The sequence below is a fragment of the Gouania willdenowi genome, chromosome 2 (assembly GCF_900634775.1).
Source record: "Gouania willdenowi chromosome 2, fGouWil2.1, whole genome shotgun sequence".
In the NCBI taxonomy this organism is placed as follows: Eukaryota; Metazoa; Chordata; class Actinopteri; order Blenniiformes; family Gobiesocidae; genus Gouania; species Gouania willdenowi.
In genome coordinates, this window is record NC_041045.1 from 1,678,233 (window position 1) to 1,698,309 (window position 20,077).

A 20,077-nucleotide genomic window follows, 5' to 3' on the forward strand; every position below is an offset into this window, starting at 1 on the left:
AAGTTTGGTGGAGTTGCAAAAAAGGAAAAAATGGGCTCAAACTGTTCAAAATTATTCTTAGTTTCTTGAAGGCATCTAGTGACCCCCTCCCAGTGTCTCACGACCCCAAGGTTGAGAACCACTGCAATAAAGGACGATGACAGAAAATAACTGGTGGCGCTATGAGAAAGAAAAGCCTCTAAACAATCATTCATTTGAAGTTTAAATCCTTTCTTTTCCACCTTCAATCCAACATGTCCTCAGATAGTGATTCTCTGCTGCTTTAATAAAGCAGGATAGTGATTTTTCTCCTTCATTATCTTCCTTCTTTTCTCCAACATCGTGTAGTTCTACCTTCCACTACGCCCTTATCCCTTTCTAACACATCCTCCCCTGCAGGTTCCCACCATGCTGGAGTCACTCTGCTGCTGCTGCTGCTGCTGCTCGGGGTAATGTCGCGCTAACAGGAAGTTGGTAGATAAGCCAGGATTTGAGCCGTGTGATTATCAGCCTTGCTCCATCACCTCCGACTGCTCGCTCAGCTTGGCCTGGATGCTATTTTTAGACTACAGCCACACAGACGGTCATGTGATGGTGATCTAATGCTCCGCACTGATCAAATCAACCAGTGATCAGTGGTTTAACTGAACCACATGAATCCATGAGGTGATCTCTAAGACCCTCAGCCTGGCCCTGAATGACTTAAGCTCAGCGTGAAGCCTCGACTCAAACCCTGCTTCGTTATTATTATTACTATTCAGACTCAGACGTGATGGAGGATAATCTTAAAGTGCCTGAGGTGACAGCAGACCCCTGGGGCAGTTGGTGCTGCTGCTGCATGTTCATGTAAATGAGCTAAAAACTGTCAAATATTCCAGTCAACCCACACTTTCCCCTCACTGACATGTGGAGCTGATTAAAAAGGATGGATCATGGTGTACCTGGGCCTCCGTTTTACTGCTGCTGCTGCTGCTGCTCGGGCTCTGCTCAGACACATTGGTCCTGGGGGTGTCCTGGTCCTTGGTGGGCGTCACACAGGCAGCAGCTTCTGGAACCTTCATCACGTCAGTGTCACCAGAGTCGGACATTCTCATCATAAAGACTTACAGGGAGACGCTGGCAGAAAGGGAAAACCTGGAAAACACCAGTGTATCCGTCAGTAACGAAGTGGTTCCTGTTCTAATACCTAATGTCCTTCATTGGCTTTTTAAACAATGACATCAAAAAGTTGTTTTGGGGTTTCCATGGATACGGTTGATGTAAGAGTGGAAAGGAAAAGTGCTGAAAATCAAATCAAAAATGCATTACAAAAAAAATAGGATTTTTTTTGCTTTGTTAAGGGAGAAGCTCTCAACCTTTTCCCAGTCCCAGAGACCCCCATGGTACCTGAAGGTGGTTGAACACAGACATGAACATTATAGAACAGTGAAAGGATATTTTTAAACCTCTGAAATTGGTTAAAAGTTGCAAATTATGGGTGATGGAATTTAAAAATAAAGGGAAAATGAGTTTAAACTAGCAAAATATGGGCATTAAAAATTATGAATGTGGTTAAATTGGAAAAAAATAAGCATGAAATATGGTGAAAAGAGGTTTAAAGTGACAATAATGGGTCAACATATGTGACATTAGGTAGAAAAGTGGAAAAACGTGCAGAAAAAGCATTGAAATGTGATGTAGAAGTGTCAGAAATGGGAGAAATGTAGCAAAAATACATTAAAAGGAGCAAAAATATGGCAAAAAAAGTGATGAAAATATGTTAAAATATGGAAAGTTTGATGTAGTTGCAGAAAAAGGGTAAACATTTGTTTAAAAAAGGGCTCAAATTCTTAGTATGATGGCCCCGTCGTCACATGACTGTTCTTCAATGTTCATGTCTGTGTTCAACCAACTTCAGCTACAGTGGGGGTCCCCGCTCTCTGGAAAGATCTAGAACCACTGCGTTAGAGGTCAGAGGTCATAGTAACAGTGTCTGATGTCTGCTCTCATCAGGCTCTGCAGCTGTTCCACCTCCACACAATGAACCTCACCGTACGACAAGGTCACATAAAGGTCCTTCTTTTAGTGTCACAAACACATTCACTGGTGGAATACTTTCACATTATGTTTGGAATCAAAGAATGAGCCTCAGCGGGACGCCCTGACCTCCCTGTGTTCACGTCACGGCGTGAGCTTAGCGTGTTGATGCTCCCTAATTGTGTGGCCCCGCCCCCTGCGGAGCAACACGCACACAGAGTGCAGACATCTGGCACATGAGCGCAGTGATTAATAGGTTAATTAGAAACAGACTCGTCAAGTTCACTTTTTAAACACTCAATGTGCACACGTTGCCGTTTTCATTCGTCAGCCAATCAGAGCCGTCGTTTACCTATCAGATTACACACCGAGTGATGATGTGAGTCCCTCTGGAGCTGAGGAAGAGGAAGAGGAAGAGAGTGGGGCCACAGACACTTGAATTTCAATGACCCGTCACCAAGTTTGACAAAAAGAAGAGTCGTCGTCCATTATTCTACATTCAGAAAGAAAAGAACAAGAACATCTCGGTGCTCCAGAGAGCCGCTCATGCCTCACGCCGCTGAATATTTAGCGTCTGCTTCCTGACATTTTGATGAGTCGAGTCCCTCGAGTCGCCTCCCTGGAATTATTCTCAATATATGGGAGCAGATTTTGGAGAGCTCAGACGTTTATTTATCCAAACACGCTTCATCACGGGAAGCTGATGTCGGACTCATTTCTCCTCCAGACTTCACCACACATTTGAATTTCATCGTCTGGCTTCTCGCGGTGGAAGTAATTGAAGCGGGCATCCCTTTGGAATCCCTGATGTTTCTGACTGCATAAGTAATAATAAAGATGATCCCCAGGTTCCTCTAATGGTATAATAATACAATCTGGGAAGCAGCAAATCACTCTTTCATGAGTGAGACTCAATACAAGCATTAACATAGTGCATAATGCACAGATTATTACTATTATTATTAGAGGAAATGAATAACGGCTGATGTAAAGATGAAATAAATGATGCTAAAAGTTTAATTCGGGCTCATGATGATATAAATACTGTAAAAAAATAATAAAAAACTACAATAATGACTAAAAAATGAGTAAATGACTTCGTCCTACTCCTTTTCATTTATTTAAACTGAGATGTGTGAGAATTTGAAGACGCAACATATTGTTTTGTTGTTATTTCGTGATGTTAATTTATTTTATCTTATTTTAAACTGTTTTTAAGTTGTAATTTACATTATTGATGGATTATTATAGAAAATGGATAAAGTCCGATGTGAAGATTTTTGAAAAATGATGCCAAAAATCTATTTTGGGCTCATTATGATAGAAATACTGTAAAAAACAAATAATAAAATAACACAATATTGATTAAAAAAAAATAGTAAATGACTTCTTAGAATTTGATGATGCAACATACTGTTTTGTTGTTATTTTGTGATGTAAATTCATTTTAAACTGTTTTTAAGTTGTTATTTACATGATCTAAATAAATGTGCATGGATTATTATAGGAATTTATTTCAGGCTAGGTAATTGTGATTAACTGAATTTGAAATTTAGTAATTGAGAAAGTAATTGTTATTGATTTACACGGGAAAAAAATTATAATTTTAATTGTTGTTGCAATTGGAACAAATCATTGTAATTGAACATGGATAATTGAAGACACAGACGTGTGTGTGTGTGTGTGTCACTGTGTGCCGACGGTTCTTGCTTAATTCCGATGGTTATACCACGGGCTCGGGCCGGGTTGACGGTATACGTTACACGGTAAATCAGGTGATGTGTTTGGATTAGTGCGAAAAAGACACACAAATGGATGCTGCCTCTCTTCTACATAGACGTGCACGTACTTGAGTAGTGTTTGGTTGAAACGGGTTCAGGTTTAAAGAGACAACGGCTTCATTCTGGTCGGACGGGCTCAGGGCTACTTTTTTTGGCCTGGTTAAAACTTTTCTCCCGCCGCAGCTCTTAATTCAGTCCAAACAAGCGTCACTAAACAGTCCCATTACCCCGATTGTTTAATCAGATATTGAAGCACATACTGAGCTGTATCCACTTTAATCCACTCGTGTTTGCATTGATTTTCTGCTGGTTTAGGATATAGCCTTCCATACATATTCCTGTTTGAACGACTTTGTCTAGTGAGCACAAAGGGAAAATTTTAGCCAAAAAAAGAGAGTAAACTCTTCATATTTCTGTCTCCAAGTTGTGTAATTCCGAAGGAAATGCATCACAGACCTTGTAAAAGTCAGTATTCTAATGATTTAAAGGTATTTCAACAAGTTTCAGATCAGATCTAACATCACTATCTATCCAAGCTACAAGGAAGGCGTCGTGGAGCGCCCAGAAGTGGCTGCACGCACGCGTCCCCCAGCGGCTGGAAATCCTCTCCTCCTCTCTGCCCTGACCCCCGCCCCTCTCCCAGACCCACCACCCACACCCCCCTGCCCACGTGCTATGGTCTCGACCTCTTTGTGACTGTGTTTTGTTTTGTACTTCCGCTGAGAAGGTTTTTTCTTAGTTTTATGCTGTCCTCTCCAATCGAAAATTCAGTTTAAAACCTGCCTTTTCCCCTCACCTCTCCTTCTTTTTTTATCCCATTTTTTCATCTAAATACGAGGCCCCGCCCTTGTGGTGAACCACAGTTCTCCCGCTCCTGTCCTCCCATGTTATAAGTGTTATATGTGATTGTCTTTTCACGTTTTCTTGGACGGGAAGAAACTGAAATGAAATTTTGTTGCTCTGAAACATGTGCAATGACAAATAAAGTGGATTCTCATTCTGATTAGGAAGGAAAAACAAAGTGCGTACGGACTTGTTGCGTAGCCGTAGATGTCGTGGGGAAGGAGGGCGTGGCCACTGAAGTCGAAGATGCCATCCGACACTTGTGTGCCCTTGTGGGCTTCAGCTGCTGTGGACAGCGAGCGGCGCCCCCGACGCCCTCATGACCTCTGCCGACCTATGAGAGAGAGAGAGAAGAAGGGGTCAGAGGGTTCAGAGGGGTCAGGGGGAGGGGCTTGACAGGCGCTGTCTGGAGTATTTTGTAGAGAAATGAATGAATGAATAAAAAGGTAAGGGAGTGTTCTGTGTACTGGTGGTGTGTGCGTGCCTGGGCACCATCAATAATGGATGAGCACGGGGAGTGCTGCACACGCAACAGGAGAAGGAGCCATAAACACACACACACAGCATTAGGAATTCAGCGAGCGCCTCAGGGAAAAGAAGAAAAAGAAGACAGGCTTTCGCAGCTCAAAACTCCTGACATGTGGTGGCACTCAGCTTTCAAAGAGTCAGTTTTTCTTTCTCTCCCAGGGAGGAGAACGGAGTGAGCAGCGTTGACATCACCAGATGCCAAAGATCGGATGTAGAACGCTGGAAAAACAGTCGCTGATTATTATTATTATTATTATTAGCTCCTTATCTCTACACCAATGGGCTCAGAGAAAATACAACATTAATTTATATTAAGGGTGGAAGAAAAAAAACTTATATATTGTAATGTTTCACCACGCGACTATCGCATTTATCCAAAAAAAATTTCCAAATTGATTTTTAAATCATGTTTGTTAATGGGAACAAGAAACATTAAATTACGCTTATGAATGCATACGTTATTTTTTAAAGACTTTAAGAACTTAACAGAATCAGAATCTGTTGAAGAAGCAAAAGAGTTGAACTTTTTTGAAAAATACAATTTCACAGTTTGATAAACAAACCACTTGTTTTTTAATTACAGTTAATTACCAGTTTTATTTTCAGATTGTATTTCCTGCTGTTTCGTATTACTAATTTGTGATTATTGATATAGCAATATATACATTGTTTAGTATCTGGATATGTCGTATTGAGCCATACAAATGATGAATTGTGTCGTATCGTCAGATCCATGGCAATGCACAGCCCTAATTAATACATCATCTTAGATTTATTTTTAGCAGCTGAAATAAAATTAAAAAAATGTGATAAATGATCAATTTCCTATAAACAACCAAATAATTGAAAATAAAAAAAGGAAAAAAAAGAATGAAATAAATGAATAACCAATCAAACGTCTTGTTTCAGGCGTTGCGCTCCTTGCTTTTTCTTCTCTGAATCCCATCCCCGCAGCGTTTTCCCTCCTCCAATCTGGCGCCCCTCTGTGCCAAGGTGTGGCTGATGCTGCTGCTGCAGACGCAGCCGATCGCAACAAATAAAGGTCAAGTGGAGTCTGTGCTCCACTTTAAAGTGTGACAGACTGAGAGGGAACACTGTTGTCTTTGTAGAAACATCTCACCTGTGATTTAACACCTAAACATTACAATGTCTGAGTGACTTTCTCTCATTCATCAGCGGAACAATCAGAGCCTCGGCTACAAAGAGCTGAGAATGAGTTCATCTGTCAGTGTACGAGGGGATTTTATTTACAGAGATTCATCTCTACAGTCTTATCTCTCTGCACTCTTCAATTCTTATCACGCTTTGCAGAGACGTAAACTGTTCTTCAGTGTGACGGGAAAACGGTTTAAGATCTAAAGCCTCACACACACACAGACGGGCACACACACACACAGGGTGCGTGCTGAGGATTGTTACTGGTGCATCTGGATGTGAAAGTTCTGCAGTTTACATCACCTGTGTGTGTGTTGAATGCACACACACACACACACCCACACCCACACCCACACACACACACACACACACACACACACACACACCCACACCCACACCCACACACACAAGAAAAACAATTATTTTTGCTGATGCAAAATAAGCTCATTTGTGAACAAACTTTAGCCTTTTTCTCCTATAAAGGACAGCACGTGTGAGTGAGTTCTGTAGTGTGGCTTCTTATGGGAAACATCTGGGTTAGGACGCACTCAGACATCCATCTAACTGAGCTTTTTTTAATGCTGTTCTGAGAAGTAATGATAGCAGCGACTCCTAGAATAGAATAAAATAGACCATTATTGATCCTCAGAGGTGAAATTCACATGTTGCAGCAGCACAATAGAAGAGCAGAGTGCGAACAAATATGAATACCAACATAGGATAATCGTGCAAAACATATGGCTGTAGGACCTGCATAAATTAGAAAAATATAAACAAAAACGACAGCAGAAAAAGAAATAATGTGCAAATAACAATGGAGGAATTTCAAAACTAGTTTGTGAATAAAAAACAAGCTATAAAATATATAATATTGTAATTTTCTATACTGACAAAAAAGAATAGTCAATATATCTTGAATCTCAATAAATTGCCCAGCTCTAGTGCACACACACACACACACACACACACACACACACTTTCCCTTTCCCGCCCACGCCTCACTCAGCGTGGTCCAGGCTCTGGTCCAGGTTCTAACCAGCTCAAGCAGCAGGTGAAGGACTCTGGTTCTCCTCCCCCCCCCCCCACCGTCATCTGTCCCTCACACGGATCCATCTGAGTTAATTATTTAAGGATAAACCTCTCCGCCTCAAATCCACCGGCTGAGAATCAAGCCGACGTCTTTCTGTCTGCAACAGAAAAACCATCACACGTTGCTTGAAATGCTACAGAAACATTCTAGAACTCTCATAAACACTTAATTAGGTTTCTAATGCTGCATCTCTTCTGCGCTGCAATAAAATAGATTCCGGCGTTTTGCGTAACTGAGTAACTAATCTCCCGTTTTCAAGCCTTTTTTTCTGCTAATTGCGTAGCGAGGAGAAGCGCTGACAGGGGAGCTACTGACGCTGCGTGGTAATTGGACGATGGCGAAAACCATTAGAAATGATTTCTCTTTCCCTGAAAGCAGCTGGCTTTGATTTCATCGCTTCACACACACACACACACACACACACACACACACACACACACACACACACACACACACACACACACACACACACACACACACACACACACACACACACACACACACACACACACACACACACACACACACACACACACACACAGTGTGTGAGTTCCACGATGACGGACATTATTAAATAAATCCACAGCATGTAGTAAAGTAATCCATTACCTGTCCCTGAGGAGTATCAATCTAAGCAATTAGGAGGAGATGGAACGCTAACGTGCAACTGTAGCAGTTTTCTCCAGAATAAAGTCATCAAAAGTTCATTAACAGACAAATACCTGCAGAACAAACAATAGAGGAGAAAACAAAGCAGGGCAAAGCCTCTGATTGGCTGATCTTTAGTAGTTATTATCCTGCTCAAAGGAAAACACAACTTCACTGAGATTCATCACCATTATTATAAAGATAAAATGATGTTAAAGTAAAATAAAAAGGAGGATAAACCCTCACTGTGTGTGTGTAGGTCACACGTACCCACCCTCCGCCTCCTCCATCCTCTCTGTGTTTAGTTTCCATCTGAGCAGGAGGCTGGACTCTCCCAGCTCGCTCCTCTGCAGCCGCCGCCGCCGCCGCTCGCTGCACTGACTGAGAGAGAGCGGATGGCGAGAGGAGGAGAGGAGGAGTGTAGAAAGAGAGAGAGAGAGAGAGAGGGAGGGAGAGTTTATCCGTCCCCAGCCATCAAGCCTTAGAGACAGCGCCAAATCAACAGCTGGCAGCTGTGTGATGTCACAGCCTCAGCAGCCACTCACGTTCAGCCTGGAGCTGTCCAGTACTGAACCAGTCACCACTAGGGCTGGGCAATATGGACTACATACTTTATCTCAAAATGGCAATATACACGATATAAATCTCAATACTTTAATTCAAATAAAGTCTGAGCAGAAAGACATTTCAAAAACGCCACACAGGCTAAAATAAGTAAATAACATCACAGTGATTTCAGATTGGTATAAAAAATAACGTGCGCGTGTATCACAAACATGGGATAATAACGGCCCTCAAAGTAAATGCACAAAAATTACTACAAAAAACAAATTAACAGAGAAGCACACAAAAGAACTACACAAATACTGAATAGGACAACAGAAAACACAAAAGAAAAAAAAGAAATGCACAATGGGACAACAAAAACACAAAAAAAACCCTACAAAATACAAACAAATGGAAAACTACACCAAAAAACCAAAATTACACAAAAGAACAGAAAATACAAACAAACATACAAAAAAACCCAACTCAGAAAGACGTACAAAATTACCTGAAATTATACAAAAAAACCATATATGCGATATGGTCATTTTCTATATCCCCAAAGTAGACCTCTCGATATATTGCCCAGCCCTAGTCACCACCAGCTAAATTAGCTCCTCTATGTTAGCATGAGGAGGAGGATGGGAGAGGAAGGGGGGAGAGGGCAGGCAGGGACACGAGGTGGACTGACAGGAGAAGGTTCTCAAGGAGCAGGTGGAGCAGCGATGGGGAGGCGCCGGCTGCTGCTGAGAGGCCGATCTGTTCACTGGGCCCCGTCCCAATAATAACTGGCACACGCTTTACACACGGAGACCACGACACTCCAGATAAACCCAGTGATTCAGAGTAGAGAGTGGAAATGATCACCTCCATTACATCACAAACCTGCCATTAGACCAGGGGTTCTCAACCTAGGGGTCCCCAGGATCCTTCAACAAACAGAATTTTTTTTAACACTTTGAGCCCTTTTTTGCTTATTTTTATGCTTTTTTGCTACTACACCAAACTTTCCATATTTGTACCTATTTTCATCACTTTTTATTGCCATATTTTTTACTCCTTTTAATGCATTTTGCGACATTACTCCCATTTCTGACACTTCTACATCACATTTCAATGACTTTTTTCCACTTTCAACACATCGCCAGCACTTGTAAACCCTTTCCACCACATGTCACATATGTTGACCCATCCATTACTGTCACTTTAAACCTCTTTTCACCATATTTCATGATTTTTTTTTTGCCAATTTAACCACATTCACCATTTGTCATGCCCATTATTTGCCAGTTTAAAATAATTGTTCCAATATTGAGACTTTCAACCCATTTTACCACCTTTTCCACCATTTTTTGGTCACTTCACGTCAATTCAAGGATTTCCATCTTTAAGATGATTATAATAATAATAATAAACTACCTGGATAACAGTGGATATCATTCAGATGAATTAATAAATATGGTTATCACAGATTCATAGAACAATGGATGTAAAGGTTGAGAACCACTGCTATAGACGACTAGGAAGGCGATGATAACTCCTCAGTGTGAATAATAATGAGCAAACACTCGTCGTGGAGTCAGGAGCGTGCACGTTTCCACGCCGTCTTTGTCCTTTCCCACTCACAGACTTCACTTCTCTCTTACAGCAGAAAACAAACACAAACGCTGGGAATAAAAGTTCTGGCTGTCACTTAGCAACCAGCAGCTGGAGGCTGGAGCGCCGAAACGATCCGATCGCACCGTGGGATCATCCACACATTTGTTAGAATTCATCACTGACCATGAAGAGGTCCAAACACTTCATAGGTGATGAACACTTAAAAATAATCAAATGTGAATAATTAATGGGGAGAAACCTTGATACCTGACCGGTGAGCACACAACGTCTCAGCTACGCTTTTCAGAGAAAACACACACGAAAGCTTTAAATTCAGACAAAATAAAGAGGTAAATCATCAAAGTGGGTGAGACAGTGAGATAGCTAATGAAAACAACACCATCGGGAGGATTCCGAGCCTGAATGAAAGCACATTCCATCTGATCTCAGCCAATGAAGGTGCTATTACACACAATGGAAATTATCATCATTATTATGGAGGTTATGGGTCACAAATCTGACAAAAATAGGCTGCGAATGAGGGATTTATAGTGTTTTACTTGAATGAATCAAATATTACCTCCTGATCTAATTGGACCCTAAACAGTAATAATTAACCTTTGATTTTTATATGTAATTTAATGCTAAAATAAACCCACAATGCGGTTAAAATCATATTTAAAACTAACCACTTACAATTTATAGACATTATTAATATTATACAGCCATCTAATTTAAACCTAACTGTATAACCGCTTAGTGTATTACATTATTATATTGCTGGTCTGTTTTAGGACAAAAGAGGTGAAATAATTAAATAAAAATACCGTATGTGTAACGGGAGGCGCTGCAGACTCCGCAGCTCCAGGCTCCGTTCAAAAAATGTGGTATTTACAACACGAATCCACTCTAGCAAAATAACAGACATAAAATCTAATGACAAAAGTATAATAGAATAATACAGATGTGGAATTTAAGTTCTTCTAATGAAACTTGTGTGAGATGCTAAACTAGAGGTGGTAATAAAGCGGTGGTTCGGTGCAGAGCATACGGTCCTCTGCAGTGCATCACTGGGAGGGACTGAACCGAGCTAGGCCTGAAAGTTACTCCTTTCTAACGGATTTATTTAAAGATTGACATTATGGTTTTATAACCAACGCCGTACGACAGTATTACATCTAAAGGTTATATATAAAAAAAAAGCCAAATGTCAATGTGTGCTTTATTTGAATTAAGGAGTAGATGAAAATGTTGGACGAGCTAAGCTAACGAGTCATCACCGGCCCCCGTTTAGCTGCGCTACCAGTGTTACGGGTCTGCTGGTATCCCTGTAAAATGGTGATTTATTGATTTAATTGATGTGAGTAAATCAAAAACATGATTTTGATGTTTTTGCGAGCTACTAACTGCTACATGTATAGCTTTTGTTGTCAGAAGCAGACTGCACAGACGAAGAAGAAAGAAGGTGAGTCACCAGTTATAACAAACACCAACGGAATGACAACACCTGTCACAAATCGGGTGTAAAATCGGTGTCTACCGGTGCCGAGGCTCGGCTACAGACCACCCGGTGTCACCGTAAAGCAGCAGTGAGGCGTTTTCTTACCACTTGTGGCGTTTTACGGTGGGTGATCAGGGACCGTGCGGTGCTGCGGGAGCCGCGGTGTGAGGCGCTGTTTGTGGCGGAGGGAAGCGACACGGCGTCGGGTAGCTCAGCGTGCGTCAACCGCTGACGCTTCGCACCGCACGCACGAACACGAGGAAATAATAATAATAATGATAATAATAATAATAATCACACCCTGCCTTGTCCTTCTTCTTTCTTTATTTAAACCATTATTTATCTCTTTGTAATACATTTACTTATTTAATAATAACAAGCAGTTAATTACTGTGAGATTTAGTCCAACACGTTGTTTTTGTGAGTGCCCGGTGCCTTAAAACGAGCGTACCCTTGATTTCACGGGAAGTTGTTTTAATGTGAGAGACACACGAGTTGAGACGTCTTCTATGGTAGGATATCATCACACACACATTAACACACACACACACATTAACACAATGACATGTCTAAACGTAATATAAGATGCATGACAAACTCACGGCCCGCGGGCCAAATATGGCCCTTTAATGCGTCGAACGTGTCCCTAACGTGTGCATGCAGTAAAACATAAAGTATCGACGCGTTTCTAATTTTAACTGAATGTTTTCTTACATTTTCTGCGTGCACGTGCACATTTACACCCATTTGAGGTGTATTTGTGCACATTTATGTCAGAACTCAACCTGTTTAATGACAGAAATTGATCGATTTTACAGATTAAAGAGGCTAGGTAACTCAGAGATGCTTAATGACTCTTCATTAGATTCAGCTGTGTTGGGATGTGGAGACAAATACACAAAATGAGGTTTATTAAAGCTCTGCTGCTGGAAAACTACTGGAATAAACAGAAAATCAGGCAATGACAACAAGAGAGAATAGATGAGTTTTAAAGAATGAATGAATTGCTCACCTCTACATGAAGTGTTTAGTGCTATAAAGGGTGTAATATGCGTCATTTAAACAAAAGATGGACAGCTTTATCTGATTAGATAGTCACATGATCAACATTCATGTCAGCATTTAGAATAATGACAAATCTGAGCATTAGCTCAGTTGTGTATTCTTGTAGTCAAAATGTTTGTTTTTGCAATAATTTTGTGCATTTTTCTGTAATTTTGTATATATATATATATATATATATTGCCACTGTAATGTTTTGCACATTTTTCTGTGATTTTGTGTATTTTTTGTGCATTTTTTTGTTGTTGGTGTTTTACGAGTCATTTCGTGTATTTGTGCAGCACAAAATTAGACCGAGGGCTGATCCTGTGTGCTTATTTATCCAAAGGGAAACAAAAGGTTGTTCTGCGTGTGTGAAACAGACATTCCGACTCTCTAATAATAGTAATAACACTGAGAGCTGCTGCAATGATTAATGTGCGTTTCATTGTCCACTCGGTGAGGAACACTCACACACATTGTGTAGCAGATGTGAGCTCACATTTTGCCAACGTCAACGTAATTTTCCCGTCTTTTTGCCGGTATTAATTCCACAGCCGCTGACTGAGCAGGAAAGCAGTGGAAATGGATGACGACGGTCCACAGACGTCTCGCTGTGAGACAAGATGGTCTCGGCAACTGTCACGCCTTCCTCACAGGCTCCTGCAGCGCCTGATGCCGTTCCAACGAGAGGGGGTGGAGTTCGCCCTGTCTAAGGATGGACGGTGGGTCCAAACACACACACACACACACACACATACTGAATATATACACCCAATATGAACAACTAGTTAGTGAAATAAAATAGGTTCAAAAGTGACCAAAAATAGTAGAAAAGGTGTTGAAATGGGATTTTAAAAACAACAGAAATTGGTTAAAAGTTGCAAATTGTGGCTAATTTCAAAAGTTAGTTTAAACTGGCAAAATATGGGCATAAAAATCATGGATGTGGTTAAATTGGCAAAAATGAATGTGGTGAAAAGAGGTTAAAAGTGATAATAATGAGTCAATATATGTGACATTAGGTGGAAAAGTGGTGGAAAAGCGTTTATAAGTGCAGAAAATGTCTTGAAAGTGGGAAAAATGTGATGTAGAAGTGTCAGAAATGGGATTAATGTAGCAAAAATGCATTAAAAGTAGCAAAAATATGGCAAAAAAATGATTAAAATAGGTTAGAATATCGTGGGTTTGGTGTAGTTGCAGAAAAAGATTAAACATAAGAGAAAAGGGGCTCAAATTGTAAAAAAAATTGTTTTTTAGTTTTTTTTTAAGGCATCTGGCGACCCCCTCTGAGTGTCTCGTGACCCCAAATGTTGTTCTGACTCCAAGTTTGAGAACCCCTGATCTCTAATGCATCATATTGCTAGAGATTATTGGTTTAATTATTAAAAAATGGATGAATGCCAGTATTAAAAGTGTAAAAAAGTGTTAAAATCACCTGTGTTTGCCAACTAAAGCATATGTTTATTCCACTTTTTAAAAGTTTCACATTCCAGCTTCAAACGTGCTTTGTAGAGTCTGTAGCCATGTGGTTACTGAGGATAGGGAGTCTAATGAAGAGCTCATCAAACACAACCCAAACATTACTTTGTTTACCCCAAAACAAGCTTCCCATTGGATATCCATATGAATCCTGCAGGAGAACGCTGATCAAACAGCAGCTCCTTTAGAACGTGATGAAGACGAAAAAAGAGGAAGTTTGAAGGTTTGGTGGCTCTCGCTCACACAGACACGACGGAATGAACATCTTATCTTTATACATGCAATGGAAACAATCTGAGACGGTACGTCAGTGGGTCACGACCCCAGCATGGCACCGGAAACATGAATGTGTCGGATGTCCTGGAAAAAATCGTGACTCCTCTGTTATTCGTGAACGGATCAAGCTGATTTGTGGTTGCTATACTCTATGGATGTGTACGCATCGAAGCTCGGAGCCTGTTTTTTCTTGGGGACCCCCCCCATTTCTGGTCTTTTCCAAATTTATGAGAACATAGTCGTGTAATATATCGTTTCAAAGGTAATTCAACGTAGATCATGATTATGACTCACATATTTCCATTTGAGGCCCGACACCCCCCCTTTTTGGGCAATTTCCATTAAAGTTGATTTCTCATTTATTTGTGAGTGAAATATTGCGACCGTTGGTGTCAAATAATTGACACATACCAGTATATGAATGGGGCCCATTACTCTGTATGTGCCACGGGGGTGCCAGGGGACCCCATTTTTCAAATGACTACTCCTCCATTAATGCTCATTGAATCGGGCTGTAATTTTACATGGACGCTCTATGAGCGGATGTCAAGAGCATCTTGGAGACATTTTTTTACTTGGTGGAACTGAGTCATTTGACTGAATTCTCAGGAACGTGGTACGTGCTATTCGGCGTGTAGGCGTTCTGCGGGCCCAGCCGTAGTTCACCCCAACTTGTTTTTGAGACTGAAGTGTTTGGGATGTTAGTTGAAACAACATGTAGTGACCCATTTTTAAACTGAAGTCTGATGGTGACGTGTTGCAGTGGATAAAAGCGTGTGAATAAAGTGTAAATAAACGATGCAAACGGCGGCTTTGGACGTTAGTTGTGCTGTAAAGGATCATCCTGAGGTCACCAGTGTTTCTCTAAAAGACTCACACACTTCTCTACTCCTTCCTCTGACGCTCGATGGACGTTACACGTTCTCCTGAAGGTCAGCTCAGAGGGAGCCAATCAGAGGGCTCCCTGGGAGCAGGGCTCATTGATTGGTGGAACAGTGCTTTGATGCATGGGTGGGTCAGGAGTGCACGGTGTGGACAGGAGAGATATAAGTATGGTTTAGGTTCCGGAATGGTAGAAGAAGAGTTTTATTTCATAACAGGATCACATAAACTACTTCCTTCCACATGAGTGAACGAGGGCGTCCAATCAGAACAGAGAGACGTAATCAGTCAGATTGATGACAGCGGGGGAGGATGTGGGTGGATTTTATCCTTTAAATCTCACTGTTGCCATGTTTTTATTCTTTTTAGCTTCAGAAGCTCACGACCAGCCACTAGTGATGTAGTGGGCGGAGCTTAATAGAGCTGAACATCCAGGCAATAAAAACACAGCACGTATTGATTTAATCTGATACAAAACATCTATTATTTACTACCCAGAGTGCATCTGTAATATAATAAGACTTTATAAATATGAAATTAAGTGGGTATTTAAAGTTCTTATGTATCTTTAATTAAGAAACAGTGTTAATCAAACACTTTTAGCCTTTTACCATCTGGTTCTTTACTTCCTGATTCTTTTTAGTTCAAGAAACAGAATATTTTCCCAACAATTTCAGACCATTTTTGCTTATTTTTACCCTTTTTCTGCAACTACACCAAACTCGCCATATTTGAACCATTTTTATTACTTTTTCTTGCCATATTTTTGCTCTTTTTAATACATTTTTTCTACATTTCTCCCATTTTTGACACTTCTACATCACATTTCAATGCCTTTTCTGCACATTTTTTCCACGTGCGTGCGTGCGTGCGTGCATGCGTGCGTGCATGCGTGCGTGCATGCGTGCGTGCGTGTGCGATATCCAGCAGCTCTCAGCAGGCGTGGTGGTGTATTTATGTATTTATGACACGTTTGTCCCTCTCACAATATCAGTCTTTACATGGTGGAAACATACCGTCCCTATTAAAGGCCGGAAGTTAGTGATGGTGAGTGGAAATGTTCACGCTGAGTTAATCTAACACGTCTCCTGCTGTCCCCCCACACACACGCACGCACACACACACACACACACACACACACACACACTGCTTTCAAAAACACATTTCTCTACGTGTTTGGGAACGAAGTCACTGTTTCTGTAAACAAAAGTGCAAATAAAACTAAATAAAACTGATGGATAGCAGTGTGCAGCAGGGTTGGACTTTTAAAATTACAATTATGATTTCAATTATGCACGTTAAATTACAACTCAAATATTATTACAGTGACTGGCATTTTTTTCCAATTACAATTAAAGTTGTAATAATTATTTTTCCCCTGAAAGTCAATTACAATTACACTCTGGTGTTTTATGGCCACAAGTAAAAATAAATATGAGCGCTGCAAGATTTAAGTTGTAATATTTCAGGATGAAAGTTGTAGTAAAAATCTTTGATCTTGAAATATTACGACTTTTACTTAAATTTTTTATTTTGACTTTGATGGGGCCCTATTACGTCGTCGTACAATTACGTTCTCAATTACTGAAGTTAAATTACAGTTGTTGGAATAAATTAAACCTTAACATATTATTCAAAAAGAAGATAAAAATGAACTAACATCAAAGCGATCAGCAGATGCCTCTGATGACGACTGGCAGTTGACAGTCGTAACAGGTCAGTAGATCAAAGTAAAATTTCTGAATAAATGAATTACAATTCAATCACGTCATTATTTTAATTAATTGCAATTGTGCAGTTTTAAAAAGGAAGAGAGAGAACAAAAGGGAAAATTATTTAAAAAAATTAAAATAAATAAATGTAATTAATTATTAGTTGAGTACAGGAAGGCACTGTAAGTGATGATGATTGTTAATGAGTTAGAGCAGTGTGTATTTTCTCTCTCTATGGTAACAGACAGTCGGTCGTTCACTGTCTGTTTCCTTTGTAGAGGAACAATGAGGTGCTGTCAGTCTTCCTCAGCTCACAGCGTCCCAGTGGATCCAATGGAACCAGATCAGGCCCGGGCCCATTGTCCTGACCTTTTCTTCCTCCTCACACACACACACACACACACACACACGCACACAGGTTCATTATTCCTTGCTGAGGAAACATGATTAATGTGCACCTTACTACTGCTGCTGCTTCTTCCTCTAATTGCCGTGTGTGTGTGTGTGTGTGTGTGTGTGTGTGTGTGTGTGTGTGTGTGTGTGTGTGTGTGTGTGTGTGTGTGTGTGTGTGTGTGTGTGTGTGTGTGTGTGTGTGTGTGTGTGTGTGTGTGTGTGTGTGTGTGTGTGTGTGTGTGTGTGTGTGTGTGTGTGTGTGTGCGCACCTTGGCGTACACGAGCCAACAAAGGAAGTGCACGTCACACACACACACACACACACACACACACAGACTGATGGGGTGCACATTAATCATCCTGCTTTAAATAAGCTCAGTGCTAGCATTGCGTGCTAGCGCCGCTGTTGCTAACGTTATCTCTGGAACCCACACGCCCCAACGTGTCAGGAGAACTGGTTCTGATGATGTGATGGCTTTGACCTTTGACCTGTGTGTGCCGACGCTCAGCGCTTCATGCGCTGGCGTTGCCGTGGCGCCCAGGGATGGTAAAACGGTAAAATGTTAAAATGTTAGGAGCTGCGTGTGAACCGAAGTGTGAGTCCATCATGGGTTCACAGTTTGTTCGTGTGGAGGGAGTTAAAAATAAAACTGCCTCCACTTGTGCTGACGAGGCTTTTTGTTCTGCTCACCTCCAACTTTTAGAAAGATACGAGTCGTTATAAAAGGAAACTTTATTTAGCCACTGTGAACACACACACACACACACACACACACACACACACCAGTAGTTCATCACATCCTGACATTTACCATTGGTTAGCTCAACATCACACAGTGATTTGCTAAATAAGCACTGACAGATCATGGTTGTAGTCACGGTTCGGCTCAATTACATTTTAAAATTACAATTTCAATTACAACTCAATTACGATTACAGTAACTGGCATTTTTTCTCAATTACAAATAAAATTATATATATATTTTTTACAATTATACAACGGTGTATTAGGGCCACATTAAAATAAAAATAAATTTGAATACCACGCGATTAAAGTCATAATTTTATTAGATTAAAGTCTTGATATTTTGAGAATAGTTGTAATTTCATGAGAATACAGCCATATCTTAAAAAAGCTCATAATAGTACAGCAAAAAACGCATTAAAAGGAGCAAAAATATGGCAAGAAAAAGTGTTAATTAATGAATTTCTGACAAAGTTTTGCTTTAAAACTCTTTAAATGTGACAAAGTGTCTCCATGGAGTCATGACTTAATAATTCTGTAATAATAGATGAGCTTTAGTTCTAAATGTGTCTCCTCCTCTTGTGTTTTACAGGTGTATGATTGCTGATGAGGTGAGCACACACACACACACACACACACACACGCACACACTTTATTCCCATATTGACGTGTATTACTCTGTCTAACGCTGTGTTCTGGTCCAGATGGGTCTGGGTAAGACGGTCCAGGCCATAGCGGTGGCGTGTGCCTACAGGGGGGAGTGGCCTCTGCTGGTGGTGACGCCCTCGTCTCTTAAATACCCGTGGATTGAGGAGCTGGAGCGCTGGGTTCCTGAGCTGCAGCCTGGAGATATCAACCTGGTGGAGAGCAAGACTGACACCATGTAGGTTCCTCACGTTCCTCACGTTCCTCACGCTCACAGAAACAGACAAAATGACAGAAAGAGACAAAAATATACACAAAATTATTTAAAAAAACATACAAAATGAAGACAAAAGTTCAAAAATGACAACAGAAATGCACAAAATGGTAAAAAAAAAACAAAATTACAGAAAAAAAACATTAAGTGACCAAAATTATATAAATTGACAACAAAAATACAAAATGCGACAAAAATAGACAAAATGACAAAAATGTACTAAACAAAATGACTGTAAGAAACAAAAAAGGGACAAAATTACAACAATTATATACAAGACAAGAACAGAAAATATACGTTATGACTCCAAAAAAAATACATGACAGAAATACGCAAAATTATGTAAAAAAAAAACCACCAAAAAGCGGTAAAAGATACAAAAATATACGTCCAACGTTCTGTGTTTAAGAAAAAATAAAAGCTGTTTGTTTTGAATAAATAAATAAAATAAAATATAAAATAAATGGATACACATCCATAGATCATACCTCCCAAATTTCAGCCCCATTTGTTCACGATTAACAGAGCAGTAGTGATTTTAGCTCGTGTACACAACAACAAGAACAAAGTGCGTGCGTTTTGAGTGCAGTAACACGGCCTATAAAATGAGGTTGTGATTTAAAAGAAGTTTGTGAACCAGTGCTTTAGGATGTTTAGTTTGTGTTCCTGTCAGAGGAGGAGGTGCTGGTGCTGTGAGACTGTGATGATGGACATGTGATATATTATTAATGTCAGTGTGTGTCAGGTGTGACGGACCAATCACATCCACCTCCTGATATTAAACTTTACCACACTCCACTTCACTTCCTGTGGAATGAAACTAACTTTGTGTCTGTGGGAAAAAAAAAAAAAGAAATGAAGTCGACACCTCACATCACAGACGAGGTGGAGGACGCCTGAACGCCTCGTGGGAAAAAGGTGTCCTTGAACTGGAAGTGTTA

General features: G+C 40.4%; 2 protein-coding genes across 12 annotated transcripts in view; one reads left to right on the forward strand and one right to left on the reverse strand.

The window, feature by feature from the left end:
• Positions 1–11,947, reverse strand: part of LOC114474544 (R3H domain-containing protein 1-like) — a 33,875-nt gene extending 21,928 nt beyond the window's left edge. For 7 of the 10 annotated variants that reach the window (XR_003675379.1, XM_028465004.1, XM_028464986.1 and 4 more), the window contains exons 1-3: positions 11,792–11,947; positions 4,810–4,953; positions 921–1,113 (exon numbers count right to left, since the gene is read on the reverse strand). Coding sequence is in view for 9 of the 10 variants with exons in the window: in XM_028465004.1 (XP_028320805.1) it covers positions 921–1,076 (156 nt within the window). In the remaining variant the exon portion in view is untranslated. Of the gene's footprint in view, positions 1–920; positions 1,114–4,805; positions 4,954–8,310; positions 8,422–11,791 lie in introns of all 10 variants that reach the window. The other 3 variants (XM_028464954.1, XM_028464947.1, XM_028464962.1) reach the window with 3 other exon arrangements.
• Positions 11,948–12,137: 190 nt separating this feature from the next.
• Positions 12,138–20,077, forward strand: part of zranb3 (zinc finger, RAN-binding domain containing 3) — a 64,892-nt gene continuing 56,952 nt past the window's right edge. For both annotated transcript variants that reach the window (XR_003675377.1, XM_028464925.1), the window contains exons 1-4: positions 12,138–12,198; positions 13,285–13,452; positions 18,810–18,828; positions 18,922–19,100. Coding sequence is in view for 1 of the 2 variants with exons in the window: in XM_028464925.1 (XP_028320726.1) it covers positions 13,313–13,452; positions 18,810–18,828; positions 18,922–19,100 (338 nt within the window). In the remaining variant the exon portion in view is untranslated. The remainder of the gene's footprint in view (positions 12,199–13,284; positions 13,453–18,809; positions 18,829–18,921; positions 19,101–20,077) is intronic.